The sequence below is a fragment of the Monodon monoceros genome, unplaced genomic scaffold (assembly GCF_005190385.1).
Source record: "Monodon monoceros isolate NGI ecotype Baffin Bay Population unplaced genomic scaffold, NGI_Narwhal_1 Super_Scaffold_12, whole genome shotgun sequence".
Taxonomy (NCBI): Eukaryota; Metazoa; Chordata; class Mammalia; order Artiodactyla; family Monodontidae; genus Monodon; species Monodon monoceros.
In genome coordinates, this window is record NW_021703768.1 from 119246475 (window position 1) to 119269582 (window position 23108).

General features: G+C 46.4%; 1 protein-coding gene and 1 long non-coding RNA gene across 3 annotated transcripts in view; one reads left to right on the forward strand and one right to left on the reverse strand.

The window, feature by feature from the left end:
- Nucleotides 1-15773, forward strand: part of LOC114892259 — a 209360-nt gene extending 193587 nt beyond the window's left edge. The window contains exons 3-5 of the long non-coding RNA XR_003792683.1: nt 2282-2341; nt 15119-15212; nt 15666-15773. This is a non-coding gene — a long non-coding RNA (uncharacterized LOC114892259). The remainder of the gene's footprint in view (nt 1-2281; nt 2342-15118; nt 15213-15665) is intronic.
- FGF1 (fibroblast growth factor 1) overlaps nt 1-23108 on the reverse strand; it is a 104214-nt gene that overhangs the window by 10519 nt on the left and 70587 nt on the right. For both annotated transcript variants that reach the window (XM_029216921.1, XM_029216920.1), the window contains exon 3: nt 13680-13882. In XM_029216921.1, coding sequence (XP_029072754.1) covers nt 13680-13848 — 169 coding nt within the window. In that variant the 5' untranslated portion in view covers nt 13849-13882. The remainder of the gene's footprint in view (nt 1-13679; nt 13883-23108) is intronic.

Genomic DNA, 23108 nt, shown 5'->3' on the forward strand with positions numbered 1-23108 from the left:
TTTGCGGTACGCGGGCCTCTCACTGCCGTGGCCTCTCCCGTCGCGGAGCACAGGCTCCGGACGCGCAGGCTCAGCGGCCATGGCTCACGGGCCCAGCCGCTCCGCGGCATGTGGGATCCTCCCGGACCGGGGCACGAACCCGCGTCCCCTGCATCGGCAGGCGGACTCTCAACCACTACTGCGCCGCCAGGGAAGCCCCCTGAGACATATTTTGAATATATCCTTCTAGAGAGATGTTATCCCTCCTGCCTTTTTTTTTTTTTTTCTCCTAAGCAAATGGTGAAATACCATACAGTTCTACACCTTGTGTTTTTCGCTCAACAACTGACTGGAAATCTTTCCACTTCAGTAGTTACCTTCTTTTTGCCGGTTGAATTGTGTTCCGTTATGTGGCTGTACCATAATCATTTCACCACTTCCTTATTAATATGTCTGTATTTTCTCATTTCCCTCTTTTTCCCTTATCTTATGATTCATCCTAGGGGTGATACATAGTTACATCACCCGTATTGAAGATGCAGTTCTCTTTTCCTTGGAAGTCTTATCCGCAGAAACTCAGGGCCTCCTCTGGCAAGTGGCGTTTATTTAATTCACAGGAAGGAAAGCAGAAGCCACAATCTCCTTTCCCACCGGTCTTGCTAACTCCGCTTAGCTCTGAGAGGTAGGCATGAGAGCACAGACCAGAGGCCTCCCCTCTCCAGCCTCAGGTCACACCACTTGCTCCCTGAGTCATTGCCCCACCCCGAGCTCCCTCCTGCCTAAGGCTCTTGGCACACGCTCTGCCCTCTGTCTGGTATCTCCTCTCCCCTAATATTCACAAAGATGGTCCTTTTCCTTCTGGCCTCAGCCTAAAACTCCCTCCTCAGAGAGGCCTTCCCCACCCAAGTGACCCTCCACGCTCTGCACAGCAAGTCCTTTCAGCCAGGACCCCTGCCACCCTAGTCCCTGCATCATTGTCTTTCTCGGTCCCTGTCTGTTTCCTTCATGGCATTTTGTACAGTGTGCACTTATTTTTATCGTTTAGGGCTTTACTCATTAATTTCTACCTCCCCAGGGGACTGCACGCTTGGGAGAAAGGGCAGGAATCTTAGCTATCCTGTCCCTCCTTCAGTCTCCAGTGCCTCCCATTGTGCCCTGTGCTCCGGGTACAGACAGTATGCATTTGCTGAACGAATGATGTTAGGCTGATCGTTGCAGAGATGATTGTGTTGGCCCATCATCAGTAAGCTGCGCGTTTTGAATTGTTTCCAATAATGCTTTGTGGAGTGAAGTAGGATGGGGCCAAGTTGAGAGTTGTAAGGGTCAAGGCTGGGCTCTGCCACTGACCAGCAGGGTGACCTTGGCTAGGCTGTTTAACCTTCAGGCTACAGTCTCCTTGTTAGTAAAATGGGAGTGGTTTGGATTCAGTCTCTAGAGTTTTTCCAGCTCTAACAGTCTAGGAATCATGTAAATACATTTAATAACAATGCTGTATACAACAGAGTATTAATTGGCCATAAAAAGGAACAAAGTACCGATGCATGCTGCAACATGGCTGAACCTTGAAAACATGCTAAGTGAAGAAGCCACTCACAAAAACATGGCTGACCCTTGAAAACATGCTAAGTGAAGAAGCCACTCGCAAAGGACCACATATTGTATGATTCCATTTAAAAGAAATGTCCAGAGTAGGCAAACCCATAGAGACAGGAAGTAGGTTAGTGGTAGCCAGGGGCTGAGGAGGGGCTTGCAGAGAGAAGGGGAAACTGTGGTTAAGAGGTATAGGGTTTCTTTTGGGGGTGATGAAAGTTGATTATAGAGATGGTTGCACAAATCTCTGAATGTAAAAAAACCACTGAATTGCATACTTTAAATGGGTGAATTGTAAGGTGTGTGAATTTATCTCAATAAGTTTTTTTTAATGCTCTGTATTTTCATTGGACTTCACGGTTTTCAGAGAACTTTCAAATGTATTTTGTATCAATTTCCCATCATAATCCTGTATATTTAAGAGAGACCAAAGGAAGGGAATAATCGTTTACTGATTACCTACAATGTGCCAGGCACCATGCTAGTTTCTATCTTGATATAAAGAGTCAACAAAAGAGTTTGGGCTCCAGAAGCAAACTGCATGAATTCAGATTTTGGCTTGGCTGTGTATTAGCTGCGTGATGATTGGGCATGGTATTTACCTCTATTTCCTTATCTGTAATGATAGTATCTGCTTCATGGAATTGTGGGGTTTAATGATCTGATGCCTGGAAGTGTCCAGTACGATTACTGCCATTTTTACTGTGTTTAGGTGACCTCATCACTCTTCACGGCATCCCTGGAGGAAGGTGGCGCTGGCTCTGTCCCACAGGTAAGGAAACTGAAGTTTGGTAAGCGCATGTTTTACCAAACATCATACTTATAATAAGGGGCACAACCATGACCAGAACCCAGGCTCACCTATTTCAGGTATCCTACTTTTTCCTCTCTTTCGTACAATACCTTGAGCTCCAGTTATCAGGGAGATGGGTCCAAATCAAGCCATATTCACTTCCCTCCTCGGTCCCCCTTGTGTTCAAGGTCAGACGTGTACCAGATGGCAGATGACCATCCAGGATCCCATTTCATAGCCGTAGAATTGAGTGATGTTAGTTGCCTGGGACTTTTTTTTCCACCTACCATCCATATAAGCAGGTATTTAGCCAGACGCATTATAGGTGCAACAAGAGTCCTAAAGGGCAAGTCCTTTTGGGTAATCCAGGAAAATCTTCTTAAACGGACGTTATTTTGTTGAGCAGTTTGGGGTTCACAGCAAAAATAAGGGGCACGTGTAGAAATTTACCATACGCCTTCTCCCCTGCATTCTCATCATCCCCCACCAGAGTGATACAGTTGTTATAACTGATGAACCTACACTGACACATCATTATCACCAAGGAAGAGGTTTTTTTAAAGCTTTTCATTCTCTAGTCCATTTCTGTCCTATGCCTTAAATAGTGCCCGTTTGTCTCTCTGTGGGGCTAAGTAGGGTTGACTTTGCTGTCTGAGGAGTCCCGTCTTGGCTGTGTAAACGCCCCACGGAGGTAAACATGAAGCAGAGCTGCCTGGCACACGACTCAGTCCTCGGCCCTGAGCCCCAACACCAGGGCTGTGGCACTGTTGAGAGTTCGTCTCAAGAGTTTCCTCTGTAAATATTATTTCTCCAGGATGTCCAAGTTTCATAGCTCATTTTCACTGGATTTCTTTCTGGCTGAGTTTCTTAAGCATATATCCTTCTGCAAGCAGAGCTGGCAGGAAGGAGTAACACCCAGCGCGTTGCTCGTGTAACTGACTAGGTGTCCAACTCCCTAGTGTGACTTCATTCCAGTTTTCCAAACCTACATCCTCCCGCGGCTGCTGCTCGGGGGTGGGAAGGAGAGCGAGTGAGAGAGGGGGGCTCAGAAAGAGAGGGAGGGCCTGGCCAACAGCCTGGGTGGAAGCAGCAGCTCCTCCCTCCTGGAGCAAGCAGGGGGCTCAGGGAAAGCCACCCAGTCACCACGTTTTCATGCACCGGCCATCGTGTGCTGGGCACTGTGCTCAGTGCCGGCAAGGTCCCTGCCTTCAGGGGCTGACACCCAGTTAGGGGTACAGACGACCCAGAGTGATCAAGCAGCACCGTAGCAAAAACCCCACTTGTTTTTGAGCTAAAAGCAAACAAAAGTGCAACTACAACAAAAACTCTCTTTTTTCTCTCTCTCTGTTTTCCCTTTCAAAGAACAGCAGAAAATAATGTGCAGTGAAAGAAAGCAAATTGCAAAAGACTATTTATGGTAAATCCTTGATGAAATTTTTGTAAAAAACATAAAACAATGCGCATAGCTCATGAATAGATAGGGAGTAAAAGATAAAAATGTGCGCTCGATTCAGACCAAATGCATAGCAGTGGCTGCTCTGGGGAGGATGAGAAGGATTGAGGCTGGGGAGGGGAGTGGAAGGAACTTTCCCTTCATCGTAACTCTTCATTTCTTTGAAGACACAGTTCTGAGGTAAGAACAGCCAGGTGATAACAGTGGTTAACTTTGGGTGATGGGGCTGCTGATGTTTTCGTACTTTTGGGGGCTGGGGGGTGGGTAGTTGATGTGTAAAGCCTGGTTCTTGGTTGGTGGGCAGACACTCAGTTTCTTGCTGCTGCTGACCCCTGCCGTGCTCTATGACCCAGTGCAGGCTTGACCTCAGGTACCATGTAGACCTGAACATAGGTATCTGCAAAAGGTGCGTCTTCTTAAGGGCAGACAGGGAACCAGGAAAGCTGGTGAAGGGCCACTAAAGCCACACCTGCTCTGTTCATTTTCTTCTTCCAGCACCTTCCACCAGGTTAGCACCCAGCGCACAGAGCGGGAGCATCTCTTCCCCCCCATACAGGGAATTTAGGACTTGCTCTCTATGAGCGGGAAGGTCAGTGGCTCTGTAGCATCCCAAGGATGAAGGAGCGAGTACTTTTTGAAAAACGAAACAAATCATTTAGCTCTATGGGAACTCAGTGTTCCCTAGTTCTGAAATGCGGACAGCGACTTTTGACTTAGCAGAAGAAATGGAAAGCAGTTGGTTTTTTTTTTTTTCGGTGCACGGGCCACTCACTGTTGTGGCCTCTCCTGTTGCGGAGCACAGGCTCCGGACGCGCAGGTTCAGCGGCCGTGGCTCACGGGCCCAGCCGCTCCGCGGCATGTGGGATCTTCCCGGACCGGGGCACGAACCTGCGTCCCCTGCATCGGCAGGCGGACTCTCAACCACTGCGCCACCAGGGGAGCCCAGAAAGCAGTTTTAATAAAGGTACTCCAGTGATAGATACAAGTTTCTTAGAGAAATTCAAATTTATAAAGCACTGCAGGAAGGCTGGAGGCGTTTGCCTGGTGGATTCATAACCATAGTGTCCCCAGTGGAATCCAATCCTGCTCCGTTTCTAGGAATGCATTAGGGTGTGCTGGTTTGGAAAGAGCTGATGTAGCAAAAGTAAATGTCAAATAACTGAAATGTACCAAATCGCCTTTGCAGACCCTGCTCCTGCTTCATCCTTTGGACCCTCATCCTTTGGATGCCTTCATGCGTCTTTACTTAGGGGAACCTACGTGAGGAGGAATCCAGGGCTTTGAGTGGATATGCTGGTCCCCGACTAGATGTTCTTCCTTTTTTTCCTGAGGAAATATAAGCCGGTATCTCCGGCTTTCTCTTCTGCTCCTCAGACCCTTCCATTAGCCATCAATAGTAGTTGATTCACAGTAAGACACATGATCGCTTACTTTCCAAGGATAGAAAGAAAGAACAGGAGTTAGGAGCCTGCCAGTGGCAAGAGACATGAGCCTTGGGCACCATCCTAGTATCTTCCTGTCCTGCCCTAGGAATTTTTAAAGATAAGATTACAGCTGGTGCATTCAGGAGGATGAACGTCTGCAGGCGGGGGTTCTGCTTCTGCAGCACGTTCCTCCGTGGCCTTTAAAAGAGGCCTGCGTTCCACCTCTGCTCTCCAGAGAGAGGCCAAGAGAGATTACATGCCTGGTTTATTCTGGGTTGGAGACTTCCCGTCCTTTGCCGTGTTTACCCAAAATGAGGTCACCCTCATTCAGAACTCCATGAGGTTGTTTTATGTCAGTGGCATTTATAATTAAAATGTAGCCGCAAGCCGGGCGCCGTAAAACATTAGAGAAAGACGGAGAAGAAATAAGATGGAGTTTGTGGAAGAAAAAAGTTCCAGTGGTTTAGAATAGGCACACACACACACACACACACACACACACACACACACACGAAAAAGACTTTTCTTAGAATGTGTGAAGGTGTCTGCTTCCCCTTTAGGGTCTGAAAAAGGTGCCTGGGAAATTTTGATATAGTCCATGGACTGTGTGATAGTTAAAAAAAAGTTTATCTGGAAAACCCCCTTCTGTATAAGCAGATAAGGGAGCGGTGGGGAGGAGAGGGAGGGAGGCCTTCGGCATGGCATCCCGCTGGGGAGAGCGTTCCTGCCTGAACACTAGCCCCTCTTTCTGATGCCTGACAGCCTGGCCCGGCTCTGCCCACCATGGTCCTCTGAAAAGCTGTTTTCACTTTTGGCCCAGGCTGATGGGGAGCACAGTGCCTTCACCATTAGGTGCCGAGTGGTAGCAGAACCGGAGTCCGGACTGCCCCCAGAACTAGGGGCGGGAGGGATTCACTGCAGGGAAGGAGCCTGCCCTTTCTAAAGGGCTGCCGAGCAGGGTTCCTGGGACCAGTGAACTCCTCTACTGGCTTTAGGATGTGGTTTGATTTATAAATATTTGATTGGCACACACTTTGCTCAGGAACATTTCCATTTGTGTGGTGAGCGGTGCCGGTAATCCCGCTCTCCGTGCAACCTCCTACGTGCCTGGCGAGGCGAGGGGGTGCGCGCCGCAGGAGGGGCTGCAGGTTTGGGATGCTCGTGAGCATTTTCCTATCCTTCAGTTGCTGTTCCAGTTATGAATCCCGTCCAGGAATAAGTCACGGCCCCCTTAGGCAGAGAGGGAACTCCAGCAGGAAGAGCAGAATCAGGCATGGAGCTCCTCCTTGCTTTGCCCAAGACAGCTTGCCGTGCGGAGAGGTCAGACGGGGCAGGGCTTGTGGGGCTGGCGCCTGGGCATGAGGTACCTACATGCCAGGCCTTCAGAGCTCCAAGCCTGGACAGTCTCGGAGACGCTGAGATGGAGGGAGCTAGTGTAGCATTTGGCTTAACTCAACAGACTCCCAAGATCATATGGTTGGGTAAGGAAGGCCGAGCAAGCTTCAGGATGGTGATGATAAATACCATGTTCCAAGCGCTTATCATGGGCCTGGCAGGGTGTTAAACAAACACTTTCACAAACTACCATAGTTAGAATTGCTACTTTTCTATGAGGGTGGGTACTGTTGCCATCCTTGTTTTTAGAATGAGGAAACTGAGGCACGTGGAGGAAAAGTAGCTTCCCCGAGGTGACAGGAAACCAGTAAACAGCAGTGATGGGCCCTGCACCTACACCCACCTGACCCACACAGTGGACTCTGTGAATTCAGCAGGTTTATTTGATCAGTGTGCAGGATGCACGGCTGTGCTGTTGGTGTCGGGGGTGGTAGTGGGCTATGGAGAGAGTCCTGGAAGATGCAGCTGTGGGTCGGTGCCAGGTTTCCCAGTTGCTGGCTGGTGCCAGGCCCTGTGTTCACAGGGTTAGTTCACAGGGCAGTTAGTTTTGAATGATAATTAATAACCTCACAGGATCGTGGCTAAGAGGAAATGAAAGAGTCTAGTGCAGTGCTTGGCATATATCAGGTGCTCGATAGATATTTATGGAATATATTGTTGAATTTGAATTTACCTGCCACCAACACAGTTCATTAACTCATCAGATTAATATTTCTTGAGCATGATCCCAGCTGCCGGGCAATGTGCTAGACACACAAATTGCAGTGTTGAGCTGTAAGAGACAAAGTCCCCGTCCTCAGGGAGCCCAGTGAGGGAGAGAACCATTAAATAATCGCACAAGTAAATGTGAAGTGATAACCCCAAGGAGGGCTGCCTGGTCCACGAGGCGCTCCTCAAACGCCCTGTGTCTGAGATGGATCAGGTCCTCTTTCCCTGTCCCTGTTCCTCCTCCAGGAGCCTCCCTCTCCTGGTGACACGACCATTTACTAGCCTCCCCAAGTCAAGCCCTAGGAGTCAGCATGAAACTTCTCACACCCTGCCCCCAATGCCCCTTCTCACAGTCTGCAGCTCTCCTCTGTCATCCTGCCTGGCCTTCCTGGTATGGCGAAGTAACAAACGTCCACAGTCTGCATTGCTAATTTCCTACAGCAGTGATTTGAGCCATCGTAAAGGGGATGAGCCAAAAACATCTTCTCTGCAGGCCAGAAATTCCCACCAGTGGAGACCTTTGACTCAGGTCTACATTACAGCAGCCCATACACAGTCATCCATCGTAGTTTATACCACTCCAAGCAAGGCCTTGTGTTAGGTTCTAGGAAACTGATTCTCTTGGAGGTAGGAAGAGGACACATTTTTGAAAACTTCCCTATCTTGCCCAGGGCAGATCAGCTGGCTGGGGACAAAGAAAAGCTGTGGGTAGGACCTTCAAGATGATGGAGGAGTAAGATGTGGAGATCACCTTCCTCCCCACAAATACATCAAAAACACAACTACATGTGGAACAACTCCTACAGAACACCTACTGAACGCTGGCAGAAGACCTCAGACTCGTAAAAGAAGAAGTAAAACTGGGACTTCCCCTGGTGGTGCAGTGGTTAAGAATCCGCCTGTCAATGCGGGGGACACGGGTTCGATCCCTGGTCAGGGAACATCCCATATGCCGTGGAGCAACTAAGCCCGTGTGCCACAGCTACTGAGCCTGCGCTCTAGATCCCGTGTGCCACAACTACTGAAGCCTACACGCCTAGAGCCCATGCTTCACAACAACAGAAGCCACCACATTGAGAAGCCCGGGCACCGCAATGAAGAGTAGCCCCTGCTTGCTGCAACTAGAGAAAGCCAACAGGCAGCAACGAAGACCCAAGGTAGCCAAAAAAAAAAAAAGTAAAACTGTCACTGTTTGCAGGTGACATGATACTATACATAGAGAATCCTAAATATATCAACAGAAAACTACTAAAGCTAGTCAATGAATTTGGTAAAGTTGCAGGATACAAAATTAATGCACAGAAATCTGTTGCATTCCTATACACTAACGATGAAAAGTCTGAAAGAGAAATTAAGAAATTTACCCTTGCAACAAAAAGAGTGAAATACCTAGGAATAGACCTACGTGAGGAGACCAAAGACCTGTATGCAGAAAACTATAGGACACTGATGAAAGAAATTAAAGATGATACAGACGGATGGAGAGATATACCATGTTCTTGAATTGGAAGAATCAACATTGTGAAAATGACTATACTACCCAAAGCAATCCACAGATTCACTGCATTCCCTGTCAAACTACCAGTGGCATTTTTCACAGAACTAAAACAAAAAATTGCACAATTTGTATGGAAACACAAAAGATCGCGAATAGCCAAAGCAATCTTGGGAAAGAAAAACGGAGCTGAAGGAGTCAGGCTCCCGGACTTCAAACTATACTACAAACCTACAGTAATCAAGACAGTATGGTACTGGCACAAAAACAGAAATATAGATCAATGGAACAAGATAGAAAGCCCAGAGATAAACCCATGCACATATGGTCACCTTATCTTTGATAAAGAAGGCAAAAGTGTACAAATGGAGAAAAGACAGCCTCTTCAGTAAGTGGTACTGGGAAAACTGGACAGCTACATGTAAAAGAGGGAAATTAGAGCACTCCCTAACACCATACACAAAAATAAACTCAAAATGGATTAAAGACCTAAATATAAGGCCAGACACTATCAAACTCTTAGAGGAAAACATAGGCAGAACTCTCTATGACATAAATCACAGCAAGATCCTTTCTGACCCACCTCCTAGAGAAATGGAAATAAAAACAAAAATAAACAAATGGGACCTAATGAAACTTCAAAGCTTTTGCACAGCAAAGGAAACCATAAGCAAGATGAAAAAGACAGCCCTCAGAATGGGAGAAAATATTTGCAAATGAAGCAACTGACAAAGGATTAATCTCCAAAATATACAAGCAGCTCATGCAGCTCAATATCAAAAAAACAAACAACCCAATCCAAAAATGGGCAGAAGACCTAAATAGACATTTCTCCAAAGAAGATATACAGATTGCCAACGAACACATGAAAGGATGCTCAACATCACTAATCATTAAAGAAATACAAATCAAAACTACAATGAGGTATCACCTCACACCGGTCAGAATGGCCATCATCAAAACATCTACAAACAATAAATGCTGGAGAGGGTGTGGAGAAAAGGGAACCCTCTTGCACTGTTGGTGGGAATGTAAATTGATACAGCCACTATGGAGAACAGTATGGAGGTTCCTTAAAAAACTACAAATAGAACTACCATATGACCCAGCAATCCCACTACTGGGCATATACCCTAAGAAAACCATAGTTCAAAAAGAGTCATGTACCACAATGTTCATTACAGCTCTATTTACAATAGCCACGACATGGAAGCAACCTAAGTGTCCATCGACAGATGAATGGATAAAGAAGATGTGGCACATATATACAATGGAATATCACTCAGCCCTAAAAAGAAATGAAACTGAGTTATTTGTAGTGAGGTGAATGGACCTAGAGTCTGTCATACAGAGTGAAGTAAGTCAGGAGGAGAAAAACAAATACTGTATGCTAACACATATATATGGAATCTAAAAAAAAAAAGTGATTCTGAAAACCTAGGGGCAGGACAGGAATAAAGACGCAGACATAGAGAATGGGCTTGAGGACACGGGGAGGGGGAAGCTGGGACAAAGTGAGAGAGTGGCATGGACATACATACACTACCAAATGTAAAATATGTAGCTAGTGGGAAGCAGCCGCATGGCACAGGGAGGTCAGCTCGGTGCTTTGTGACCACCTAGAGGGGTGGGATACGGAGGGTGGGAGGAGATGTGGGATGTATGTATATGTATAGCTGATTCACCTTGTTATAAAGCAGAAACTAACACACCATTGTAAAGCAGTTATACACCAATAAAGATGTTAAAAAAAATTAAAAAAAGGAAAACCTGTGAAAGTAGGTTTTTTGTGTTTTTGCCTTGTAGGGCTGGAAGGCGTACAGTTCTACCTTGCATAATTTATGTAGATTTACCTAAATATTTGATTGGCTTTTAGAAATATTCTTCCTGAAGGAAGTCTTAGAGTGTGGCTCTCTACTTGTCACCATGGCCTCCAGTCATGCTCAAACTAATGATCAAAGAATAGACATCGCCAGGCTGTGCCAACCACTCAGGGATCATCCACTCCATGCCTGCCCAGGTTGATTCTGTTTCTGAAGAAACTTGAAATTCAGAAGGCTTGTGGCAGTACCATCACTGGGCAGAAGAGGGCAACAGAACCACATTTACAGGGCGCATCCATGGTAGGAAGGGAGTCCTCTCGGCTGCAGGATCTCATATAAGAGTTTTCAGCTTTGTCAGGTACACAAGGCAGTGCTGCTCTTCCCGTTGCACAGGTGAGGAAACTGAGCCTCAGTATTTTCCCCCAAGATGAGATAGCTGGGAACACTGGAGACTTTTACATTGCTAGACAAGAGAGAATGATTGGAAGGGTCTTGGGGATGGGGGATGGGAAGCTGCTTTGGCAGAGCACTTTATGCAAAATGGAGAGAATGGTAATTGTCTAGTGCTGCTGCAGTTAGAAAGTGGAAGCATAGGAAGATGAACTCAAGGTTTCTGTCTCTAAATCTAGGGTCCCTGACTCTGCAGGGGCTATGTGGATTATCCAGTTCTCCTGGCATTGACAGGTACGGGCATGTACTTCTGCTCACTCACCCGACTTTGATTTCTGTCCTCCTTGGCCCTTGTTCTTAGTTCTACACTAAGTAAATGGGCCAACGCAACGACTCTGAATGTTGCCAGAGAGGCCTTGAATCAAAACCTGAATCTAGGCCCTTGGCCTTCCTGGGGGGCCGTGTTATTGAAGAGAAGAGACTAGGCAAGGTCCTTAAGTGTTGTACTGTATCTCCATGTGCCGCGTTGAATACATGGAAGTCTTGGTGGTGGTGATGGTGGTGACAGTGGTGGCAAGAATAGCCACATGTGCTGAGTTGTGGCTCTGGGTCAGGGGACTGTGTCAAGAACTTTCACTGCGTTATCTCACGGAACCCTCCCAAGGAGCCTGTGAGGCAAGTAATATCATTCTCATTTTACACGTGAGAAAAGTGAGGCCAAAACGGTTAAGTAACTAGCCCAAGTTCACTTGGAAAGTAATTAATCCAGCATCACTTGTGTGCAGACCTCCTCACACACACTCCTACGCTACTGTGTGCTGCCCTCCAGGGCTCCTGACATCTGAGGTCGGGCAGCTGAATTCGCAGCACTATGCAGAAGTTGTCCCAAAGTTCCATACCCAGAGTGCAGTCTATAATGTTAACAGTGAAGTCATCTACCATTTGTACAGAAGTTCCAGTACTTGGAATTGTAATTGTAGCTTCTTGTTACCTCAGAATTTAAGGTTTCCCAGAAGAGACAGCTTAATGCCGTGGAACACATCACCAAGGTTGTTTTTTCTCCTGGGACTCTAAGGACCAGAGAGCATCCCCGTTGGTTCGGAAAGCTAAGACTTATTAGAAATGTTTAAAACCTTTGAGAAATTACAACTTGTTCCCTTTGTGTTGTACGAGGCAGATCACATGAATTGTGTAGCTTGTCTGACACAACACAACAGACTGCAGTCTGAGTCCATTTATTTGCAGTAAACATTGCGTCTTCCGTAGGTGTTTGACCTACTCAGCAGTCTTTTTTTTTTTTGCTTCACTCTGGTACCTGTTTTGCATCGGGTATAAGGCATTCAACAGGCCCACCTGAAGACAAGCCATCTAAACCAAGCTAAAAAAATCTAACCCTGCAGAGTCCAGCTCCAACCTCAGTCTTCCCGCTTCTCATCTCAAGGGTCTGCTTGGTGGGCGGGAAGGACAGGACAGTGCCGCCTGGTTTGGTAAGCGCTGGCTTCCATCCCCACCACCTGTGCATCTGAGGATGGAGAGTGAGCGCCACTGGGGTGACCGTTAGTGCTTAGTGCCTGCAACCTTTGGTGCGTATCCTGTGAATAAGAAAGACTACCTGATATATAAACCATCACATCAAAGCCAGTGTTCTGCATTTCATTTTAAAGCCATCCCGCAGCAACTTTGATTTCCACCCGTGCTATTCTGTGTCTCCTGATTTCATCCACACGTTCCTTCTCTTGGTGCGTGACACGTCTGACCCTACAGACCCTCCTATCAGGGACCAGATCTGACTTCTGGCTCCTCTCCAACATCTAATGCCTTGGTGGTGCTCAGGGAATCCCTGAGCACATCACAGTAGGACCCAGACACCTAACATCAAACATACACACCACCGCCGCCGGAAGTACTAAAGCACAACGAAGAGATTTTGTTTCTTAGATAGTCGAGGAGATTCTTTTCTCCAAGGTCATACCTCCATTTATCAACACCATCTGGGAGCTGGGCTGGCAGGAAAGCCCGGAAGAGATAGTCAGCCTTTGGCTGGAATCGCTCTTGCCCTTTGGTTTCTATAAGGTCTGGAGAATGACTTCACTCCTCCCGGTTACCCCAAACACATCTGCACGATATGCAGGTGTGAGAGCAAGCACAATTTATGATGTGTAAGACTACGATTATGAACTAGGATTTCACAAATCAAGCCCAGTAGGAAGATAACCTGGAGAGTCAGTTAACTTGAAATTGAGCCCATGTCTTTGGGGGGGGTTTGCCAACCCTGCCCCATGTGGCCTTTCCTGTCATGGAGCGAGCAGGGCCCTGGGGACCAGACCTCTCGCTAGTTACAGAAATCTGGAACAACTGAACATTGGTAGCCAGTCTGATCTCACAGCAGTTGTGTTAGGTCAACAGAGAGTCCTCTTAAACTCTTGAAATAGGACCTCTTTAGGCAGGCTGTAGCCTTCACAACCCCCCCTTTTCCACACCTAGACCCTTTACACCTTGTTCCCCCTGCCTCTGAGGGTGTCATGCCTGAATAGAGCCTTGGGGAAGAGGGTACAGCCCTTCTTTAGCTATCCTCCCTTCTTCCGTCCTTGACTAAGGAAGGCACCAGAAAGGTGAGATGGGTGCTTACTGTGCTGGTCACTCCTGTCCCTTGTCCCATCCACTGTGCCATCTGGAAGGATCCTCAGGAAGTGGCCCCCGTTGCTACAGTAGAGGAGTTTGGGCTTCTTGTAATTCCCTGGAGGCAGATTAAACTTCTCGGTCAGGGCTGTGAAGGTTGTGATTTCCCCTTCAGCCATGGCTGAGCAGCTCCTGGTTATGGCGCTTTCAAGGCTGTAAGAAATTAAACAACCCTGTAGAATGTTCTTCCAGCGAAGGTGCAGCGTGCACTTTCAAGAAGGGAAGGAGAGCCTCAGGGCACAGGCTCCTGGGCGGGTGGTAACCACAGACTGCCCAGGTGCTGTCCACAGTAAACAGGCCTGTGCTGTGGCCAGTGGTTAAGGAAGGATGGTCCCTGGTAGGGGAGGGATTTTCAGGCATGTCGCACTTCCCAATTGGACACAGCTCTGGACCAGGCTGTGTGTTTTTTAGAACATCAAATTTGATCATTTGGCGGAGAGGAAAAAAAATAATGTTTTGGTTCCTCCTTCTGATCCACACACATCCTCAAATTAAACGCCGAAGTTGCACTAAAATAACACTCAGGGTCTGGCTGAAACCCACAAATGCCGAGAGGCCAGCGCTGAGGTTGTGCCCTCCACCCTCCCACTGTTTTGGCCAGGTGCTGAGGCCCTTGTATGGAGATAGCCCCGGGAGCTTGGGCATGGGAGACCCATGGGGAAGGCGGGGGCGGGGTAGGTGGCGGTGAGGGGCATTTCCGAGGCAGCCAGCAGTTAATTTGTAAAGGACAGTTCTGGGTTTACTGGTGGGAACGGAACCAGAGCTGCAGAAGAAGGTACGTGGAGGTGTTGTGGTTTTTTTTTTTTTTTTTTTTTTTTTTTTTTTTTGCGGTACGCGGGCCTCTCACTGCTGTGGCCTCTCCCATTGCGGAGCACAGGCTCTGGACGCGCAGGCTCAGCGGCCATGGCTCACGGGCCCAGCCGCTCCGTGGCATGTGGGATCTCCCCGGACCGGGGCACGAACCCGCGTCCCCTGCATCGGCAGGAGAACCCTCAACCACTGCGCCACCAGGGAAGCCCCCATCAGTGGGGTTTTTAAAGGGCAGTCACTGCCAAAGGACAGTTTATGAGGCGGAGCATTTTGAAGGTTCTGCTAGCAATTGTCTGGGTCCACAGCTTCCTGTATATCGTCAGATCACACAGGGAAGACGGTAGTCTGTTCCTAGGACTAAGGCCATCTTCCTCCTAATTATTTTCTAATGAGACATAACTTACCGTTGACACAGAAACCACCATACTGCCTATTATAATCCTCTAATGTTGTATATACCCACTATATACAAATTTATATTTTTAGTGTGAAAATGCATCCGTGACACCGCTGAGGACTAAAAAGCAAAGCCAATAAACTTCAGTATTTTTTAAAATATCTACTTACCCCACCGTTTAGGAGAATGAATTGGTGCTGACTACAAGGACTGTACAAGAAAGGGGTGAAGAGGAGACTGGGAAACCAACATGAGAACTTCATCTTACGAGAGCGAGTAGGTGCTAATTGTACACGTTGATTATCAAGTGGCCTTATTGTAATAGTGATCATCGTCATCATTAACCTATTGTGGGCTGCAAGTTAACTCCTGTCCTCCTGACCATAATTCTTTGAGGCAGATGCTAATGTTATCCTCATGTTTTTATAAAGTGAAACCAAAGCTTACAGCTGCTCAGTGGCCTGTCCGAGGTCAACAGCTAGTAAGTGAGCCTCAAAAGGGGTCTGTTGAAAGAAAGCCCGAACTTGCCTTTAATCGCCATGACAAGGTGAAGTGACTTTACTGGTACCGCAGTAGTGTTATTAGAAGTGGGGATTTTACCCATTGCCTGGCACATACATCTGCCCCCACGACCTGATCATTCATTAAGTTACTCATGTGTGACCCAGGTATTGGCTGTCACCACCCACAGCCTCTGCTTTTGCCCCCATGCATCTCTTCATTTCCCAGAGAACCCAAGTCACCAGGTGTTAGGAGCCCTGTGAACTTGACGGAAGGCCAGCCAGCCTCCTGCATTTCTCACACTCCCATCCGCGCATCCTTGGAGCGGCCTCACGGAGCTGCTTGCATAGAAGGTAATTCCATCAGAAATCAAGGGAGCAATTTGGGTGATTTGTCCCGGTGACTTTGGAATTAGGGTTCATGTTGGAAGCCTCCATGTGTTTCCTCTGCTCTAGGCATTTTAATGTGTCTAGTACATCCCTCCCAGTCTACAGCCAGAAGGGCTGTGGTTTGAAGTCCCTCCAAGGACCCCCAGAGAGAGTTTTGCATACACCATATAAACTATCTTTAAAGTCAGACCACTCCAAATACCCCCTTCACATATGGTGAAACTCTGTCCGGCCCTTTTCACATAGTCCAGTAACAGATGGAAAATTAATTTCATATACATCAGTTTCATAGGGCAGACTGCAGAGTTCACCTTGCACAGCACTTTGCATTTCCTTCCAAAACCCTCACTCTCTCTTCCAAAACCCTCTCTTTATCCACAAGCCTCTGAGCCTCTGTGCCCACCTCTGTCTCTCTCACTCTCTCTCATTGCCTCTGTACTCAGTCCTTTTCCGTCCCAGCCTTTCAATCTTCCTGTCCCTCCGCTTCCTCCTCCGCTCCATTCTGGATCCCCTCAATGTAAAGCAGTTTAGTGCTTCCAAACATAGGCATCTTCACCCATCACCTCTCATTAGCATACAACGATGATCCTTCTTCCTTAAATTACAGCTAAGAGATAATCCATATGTTTTGTTCCATCAGTTTTTTTTGTTTTGTTTTCAAGCACTTACTGAGTACTTAATTTGGTATAGGAGAAAATAATCATATAGTGGTGGTGGCCATTTCACTGTACAAAGAGCCATTTGTGTTGTCCATCTTAGATGGGCAGACTTTTCTTTCTTGCCGTCCCTGGATTTTCTCAAATGGAGGTCCCCATTAGCCCTGGTTGTGCAGCAGTTGCGTGGTGAGGACAGCCTCCCTTCTAGATCCAGCACCCGTGGGGAGTCTCCATTAAGTTGGTTTCTACGTGTTGCGTATGGATTTGGCTCTACCCATTTACATTCTTTCTTCCATCCCACTGGGATGCAGGGAACAGATGCACCAAAAGACTGGCCGAGGTTGGAGGCATCAGTTCTGGCCAAGAATTATACTGATGCTCACATTCATGTGTGTGTAAACCATGAAGCTAAAGGCCTTCTGTCAGAGGCCGGCGGGCATCCCCTCCCCCTTGATTGCATTGCAGCCTGGGGTTATACAAGCCCATGCCTCTGATCTCTGCCTGCTCCCCCCAGTAAGAGGGACAGTGATGGTGTGGCTGCACTGACTTCAGATTTCTCCCGTCGCCCTTAAGTTCAGATCCATACCTGAAACCTGAAGGTGACTTGCTGATGCCTGAAAATAAGCCTTGTGTCAATGTGAATTCGATAGACTGTATCAGTGGGATTATGAATCGGCCAAAACATACAAAAAAATGAAATCTCTTTTTGTTGGTGAAGGGAACTGCAGAGGCACAAAATTCCCCTCCCCCCGTTTCGCTTTATTTACACTTTACCTATATTTTTAGCAGTGGTTGGTCCAGAGTTCCTCGCCAATCTAGTATTGTTAGACGATAGGAATGAAGGAAGTATATGACGCGATAAAACCATTAGGCAGCAGCCTTACCAGGCCCTTGGGGATTTTCACAAATTGCTCTAACAAATGAATCCATTAACTGTGTGAAATCAGGCATTGAGCATAATGTATAAGCCCTGCTTGTGGTTAGTATTATCTTTTTGTTGGCTGTCAGGGGAAGGGGTTATCTGTGTGTGTGTTGGGAGATGGAAAAGACGAAGCCCAATGGACTCCATGTCATCGTGGTGTGCTAAACCCAGCCCTCTGAGATTTGGGGCCCTGGGGAGATTTTTCTGGACTTACCAGTGACACTAAAGTGAGGGGAACACCAAGCCTATTGGAACGTCCATGCTAAGCCTGATATATTTTGTTAGCTGTAGCCTCTGGAAGAGATCCTGAGCTCTGACACATGGACAGGATGTTAAGTATACGCTCTCACGCAGGAATACAAGAGTCACTTTTCAGTGTGGGAGAGTGAGCAACACTGTACAGCCCCAGCTGCACACAGATTGGCTCTGGGAGCCTGGGCAAGTCATTTGTTCCTTCCGAGATGTTTCCTCTAATCATCCCCACCCTGCCTACCTCAGAGTTGTCTGAAGGGTTAACTGGGCACAGTATTCATAACACTACTTGGAAAGTTTACAACTGTGACCTGACCTCTAGGAGATACAAGTAAGTGGTTTTGTTGAACTAGTTGAATCCTGATGTGCTCTAGGTCAGCTGCGATTGAATGCTTAATTTAAAATAATTTTTTCAGTTGGTATGGAAATAGAGTTTTTCCTTCCCTCTCATATGTGGCAGAAATTAGCTAAGCCCCTCCTCCCTCGTCATTTAAGCCACAAACATAGTAGAGAAGATGGAGGAGGCAAAGGTAAGCCATCATTATGTAAGAGAGAATCCAGGTCACTGTTTCAGACTCAGTTCTCAGCTTATCGACAGTTATCGAAGGAATGTTTGTGAAGCTTGCTGTTTCTAGGACACGTTAGTGTTCAGTTTGGTCCTGGTGACTAGGTCAGAAGGGAAGACGTGGTTCTAAGAATCAAAGGAAGGCAAACAGTGATGTTTATTTTTTTAATTTTGTTTTTAACTCCTGTCACTGCTTAAGCAATGCAGAATACCCATGAAGGAGGATATTTTGCAAAGTATATTAAGCCACTGAAGGTAGATGTGTAGGCATCCGTTAAGGTGATAATTGGGTATGTGTCCTCAAACCCAGCATATGTAAAACAGATCTCACCTTTGGTCTCAAATGTGCCCTAAGTCTTTGATCCTGTGTCTTTGAATGGAATCACCCAAAAGCCTTAACTCTGCCTTAGAGATATTAATTAACCTTAGAATTTGATAAGTCAAGTATGCATGTTTAAACGTTAAGGGTAACTACTAAAAGAAAAGAAATAAAATGCATTCATTCCAGTCAGCAACTGGTAGGGATAAGGGAAAAGAGGTGAAATAAATAAAATTGTACTTATCCAAAGGAATCTAGAAAAAAGAGAAAAATAATAGAAATGTTTTTAAAAATTGCTCATAATTATGTGGCAGAAATAAATTCAAATACATTTATAATCACAATAAATGTAAATGGGCTAAATTTACTAGCTACTGGATTTTTAAAAAATCCATCTACACTCTGACTACAAGAGACACATTTAAAACATGACACAGAAAGGTTAAAAGCAAAAGAATGAAAAACAGACACACAAACACACACAAAACTAGACACCAGATGTTAACAAAAAACTAAAAGTTGGTATGGCAATATTAATATCATATAAAGTAGGTCTAAGACAAAAAGAATGATCAGGAATAAAAGGGATCAATGCATAATGGAGAGTGGATCAGTTCAACAGAAAGATATAAAAATTCTAAACGTGTATACTTAATGACATAGTCTCAAAATATATAAAGTGAAAATTGACAAACACGTAAGGAGAAGTTGTTGACCAATTCACAATGATGGTGGGGGATTTTAACACATTTCTGTCATAAATGATGGAGCAAACAGACAAGAAAATATTAAGGATGTGGAAGATCGAAATACACAATTAACATGTTTAATGGAATGAACCATGTAAGAGAACCCTGCACTCCACAATTAGTCAACACCGTTCTTCCCAAGGACACATGGAGCATTTACAGAAATTGACCATGTACAAGGTCATAAGGCAAGACTCAGCACAAATAGAAATCATTTTGTTGAGACTATTCTTTGATTAGAGTAGAAATCACTCCCACCCATCTCACTGGTGACAAAGCCCTTTCATCTGTCCCTCTTTAATGTCTCCTAGCATCACCCTCCCTACTCCATTCTCACTGTGCTACCTGAGTGCAGGTGCAACACCTTCTCTCACCTGGGCTGCTGAGGCAGGCGGCAGTGGCCTCTCTTCTCCAGCACTGCTCTCTTCCAGTCCACTTTCCACCCTGCTGCCAGGGACTCTTCTAACATGTGAAAATGAGTATCCCTCTCCTGCTGAAGATCTTTGACTGTGTCAGTGGGTTCCCTGCTGCCGTCAGGATAAAACCCAGACCCCACCATGACCTGTAAGGCTTTCCTCATCTGGTCTCCACCTAACCTTGTTGCCTTTTCTCTTATTGGCCTGCTCTCCTTGGAGTCCTCCCATACCCTCACACTCACCCAGCCACGTTCTCTCTCTCCCCCTTCCTCCACCCTTCCACCGTTGCCTTTCTAAGTCATACTCATCCTTCAGAAATTCGTCTCAGATATTTCTTCCTCCAGGAAGCCTGCTTGGACACATCCCCAGCCCTGACATCCCTACTCTTCCTCCATTCCACACACACCAGTTCAGATTAGTTGATTCCCTAATGCCCCCATAGCAGCATTCCATTTACTCTGTCACAGCACTGGATGTAATGGCTGTGCATATTCCCTGCTTAAAGCCTTCATTGTTTTCCCGTTGCTCTGGGATAAAGACTAAGGCCAGAACAAGGCCTGCGGGGCTCTGGGAGGACCAGCCCTGGCCTCTTCCTCTGCCTCATTCCTCATCTCTCCAAACTAGCCTTCCACTTCCTTGAAACCATGCATTCCCGCCTACCTGAGGACCTTTACCTACTCTGTTCCCTCTCTGGAGCGCTGTTCCTTTCCTCCTCCTCTTTACCCCACTCACCTGGTTAACTCCTACTTTTTCTTGAAGTCTTAGTTCAGTTCTCAGTTCCTCAAGGAAGCCTTACCTGACTTCCCTTAATTGGATCAGGTTCCTCTAGTTCTCAGGGTACCATCTAACATTTCCTCAGAGCTCTTACTTCAGTTTCTAATTACACGTTCATTCTTGTGATTGTTTAATTCATGTCTCTCTTCATGACTGAGCTGTCAGCTCCATGACAGTACACACCAATCTGCCTTGTTCACCATGGTCTCCTAGTACCTGGTAAAATGCCTGGCACTGAATGGGCATTTGATAGATATTTGTTGGAAGCGTGAATAAATATAATTTAACTATATTTGCTTGACTATCTCCTTCATTAGTCTCTGAGGCCCTGAACAGACGCTGTGCCTTTTCTTTCTAGACCCAGCTCTTAGCAGGTGGCTGCACGTCATCAGTGTCTTGTGCACGTTTGTTGATCAAATACCAGGCCAATCCCTTCTCGGGAGACTCTCATGGAAACATATTATCAGGACACCTAATTAGAAGGTGATGTCCTACAGGTATTAACAGAGTAGCTAAGCCAAGAGCACACATGTATTTTAACTGGGTTCAAATTAGGGCTGGAATATCCTACCCTGGGTTAAAAGCAGGGCCAAACCTGGTTCCCAGCTTGTAGAAGATACTTCCTTACTTCTTCAAAGGAAATATTAAGAAAATAAAGGATCTAAAGGAAGGGGTCAGACCCTTTGGGCTCAAGTCTGACCTCCTTATCTGACCAAGAGAAAGTTGGTAGGGTCTGGAAAAAAATTCCAGGTGTTGTTATTTCTGCCAGGGAGTGTCAGGTTGGCAGGGACCCACTTCATTCCTCTGGTGAGGAAAGGGAGTGTGTTCTTCTTTCTTTTCTTCCTGCTCCACCCTTGGTGATCTGCACCAGGTCTGAGGAAGGAATGGAGTCATGGCTGACTGGCTTGGGCTATCACTTCCTAAGGCAGCTCTGTTCCATGAGCTGAAATCTCGTCTTCCAAAGTTAGCAGTAAACTATGGACATGGCCGGGGGATGGACTTGGCAGTGGTGTGTAGGAGGTGGCTCCTACAAGTTTGGGAAAGCCAATTATTAAATATGCATGAATTTTGCGAGCCGGTTGTTGAACCATTAGTGGCTTGAAATTGGCCCCAGTGAGAGTATTTATACCACAGAGAGTGGCAAATGCTTTAAGTCAAGGCTTTGTTTTTTTCTTTCTCTCTCTATTCTTCCTTTCCTCTGCCTCCCTCCTTCCCTCCCTTCCTTCCTTCTTTTTTCCTCTGACTGCTAAACTCAGGTTGGAGTCCTGGCTGGACACTCACTAGCAAATTCCTCAGAGCCTCAGTTTCCTCATCTCCAGAATGGGGCCCCAAAACTGTAGCTCCTGCACAGAGTTCCATAAGTCTTAAAAGATAATGCATGCCAAGTGCCGAGCCCAGCACTTGGAAACTTGTAAGCATTCAATAGACGTTAGCTTGATTTTATCAGCCTCTGTATATCTTATCGTTCAGTTTTGCCAGTCATCCGTGCTATTGACTTAGGACTGAACAAACGTGATTTTTAACATTTAGTGATCTTTTAGCGACATTTGAAAATATCATTTTCTAAGTGATAGGGTAGAATTTTTCCTTATCCCTGATGTACAGTGAAGCTCTCCTCTCATTTGCTTAGGTGCTCTGATACACTAGTGACCAGTTCTCAGTATATTTCTTGGGTTTGTGTGTGTTCCCGTCCAGGATGACAGAGAACCTATGGGGTCAGTAGTCTTCGTTTCCTGTTCTTTAATTTAGGATCCTTCTAATCCTTAAAAATCCCAAAGTCACTGAGAATAAACTATTCCCTGGCTTCCAGAATCAGGTATTATATCAGGGAGAGCAAGATGTCATACTCGGGCTTCCCTGATGGCGCAGTGGTTAAGAATCCGCCTGCCAATGCAGGGGACACGGGTTTGAGCCCTGGTCTGGGAAGATCCCACATGCTGAGGAGCAACTAAGCCCGTGCATCACAACTACTGAGCCTGCGCTCTAGAGCCCACGAGCCACAACTGCTGAGCCCGCGTGCCACAACTACTGAAGCCCACGCGCCTAGAGCCCGTGCTCCGCAACGAGAGAAGCCACCGCAATGAGAAACCCGCGCACTGCAATGAAGAGTAACCCCCGCTCGCCGCAACTGGAGGAAGCCCGTGCGCAGCAACGGAGACCCAACGCAGCCAATAAATAAATAAATAAATTTATATTAAAAGAAAAAGTTGTTATACTCTGGTTGACAACTTCTACTCAGCGCCTGCCAGGAGCAGGACGCTGCAGATGTCCTGGAAATTTACAAAAGAAAAGAGGGGGAAAAAAGGAAAAGAAAAAGAAAGGCCTGAAATCCCTAATCTGTAATTCTGAAATGCAAAAGACTCTGAAAACCAGAAGTCCTTTCATAACTCAAATGTGGCAAAACCTGACCCAAACTGTCCTGAGACTATTTAAAGTCTTTATTTATTCTACTTCGTGTTACTATTCATATAATCTGGTTCAGAGGTACTGACATGCTTGATTATAGGCTATTAGACCAGCGTCTACTGGAGTTGTTCCGTAATATACAGTATACATACCATACTACCTTTCTAAAATCCCCCAAATTCTGGATTCTGAGACATATCTAGCCCCAAGTCTTTTCAAATAA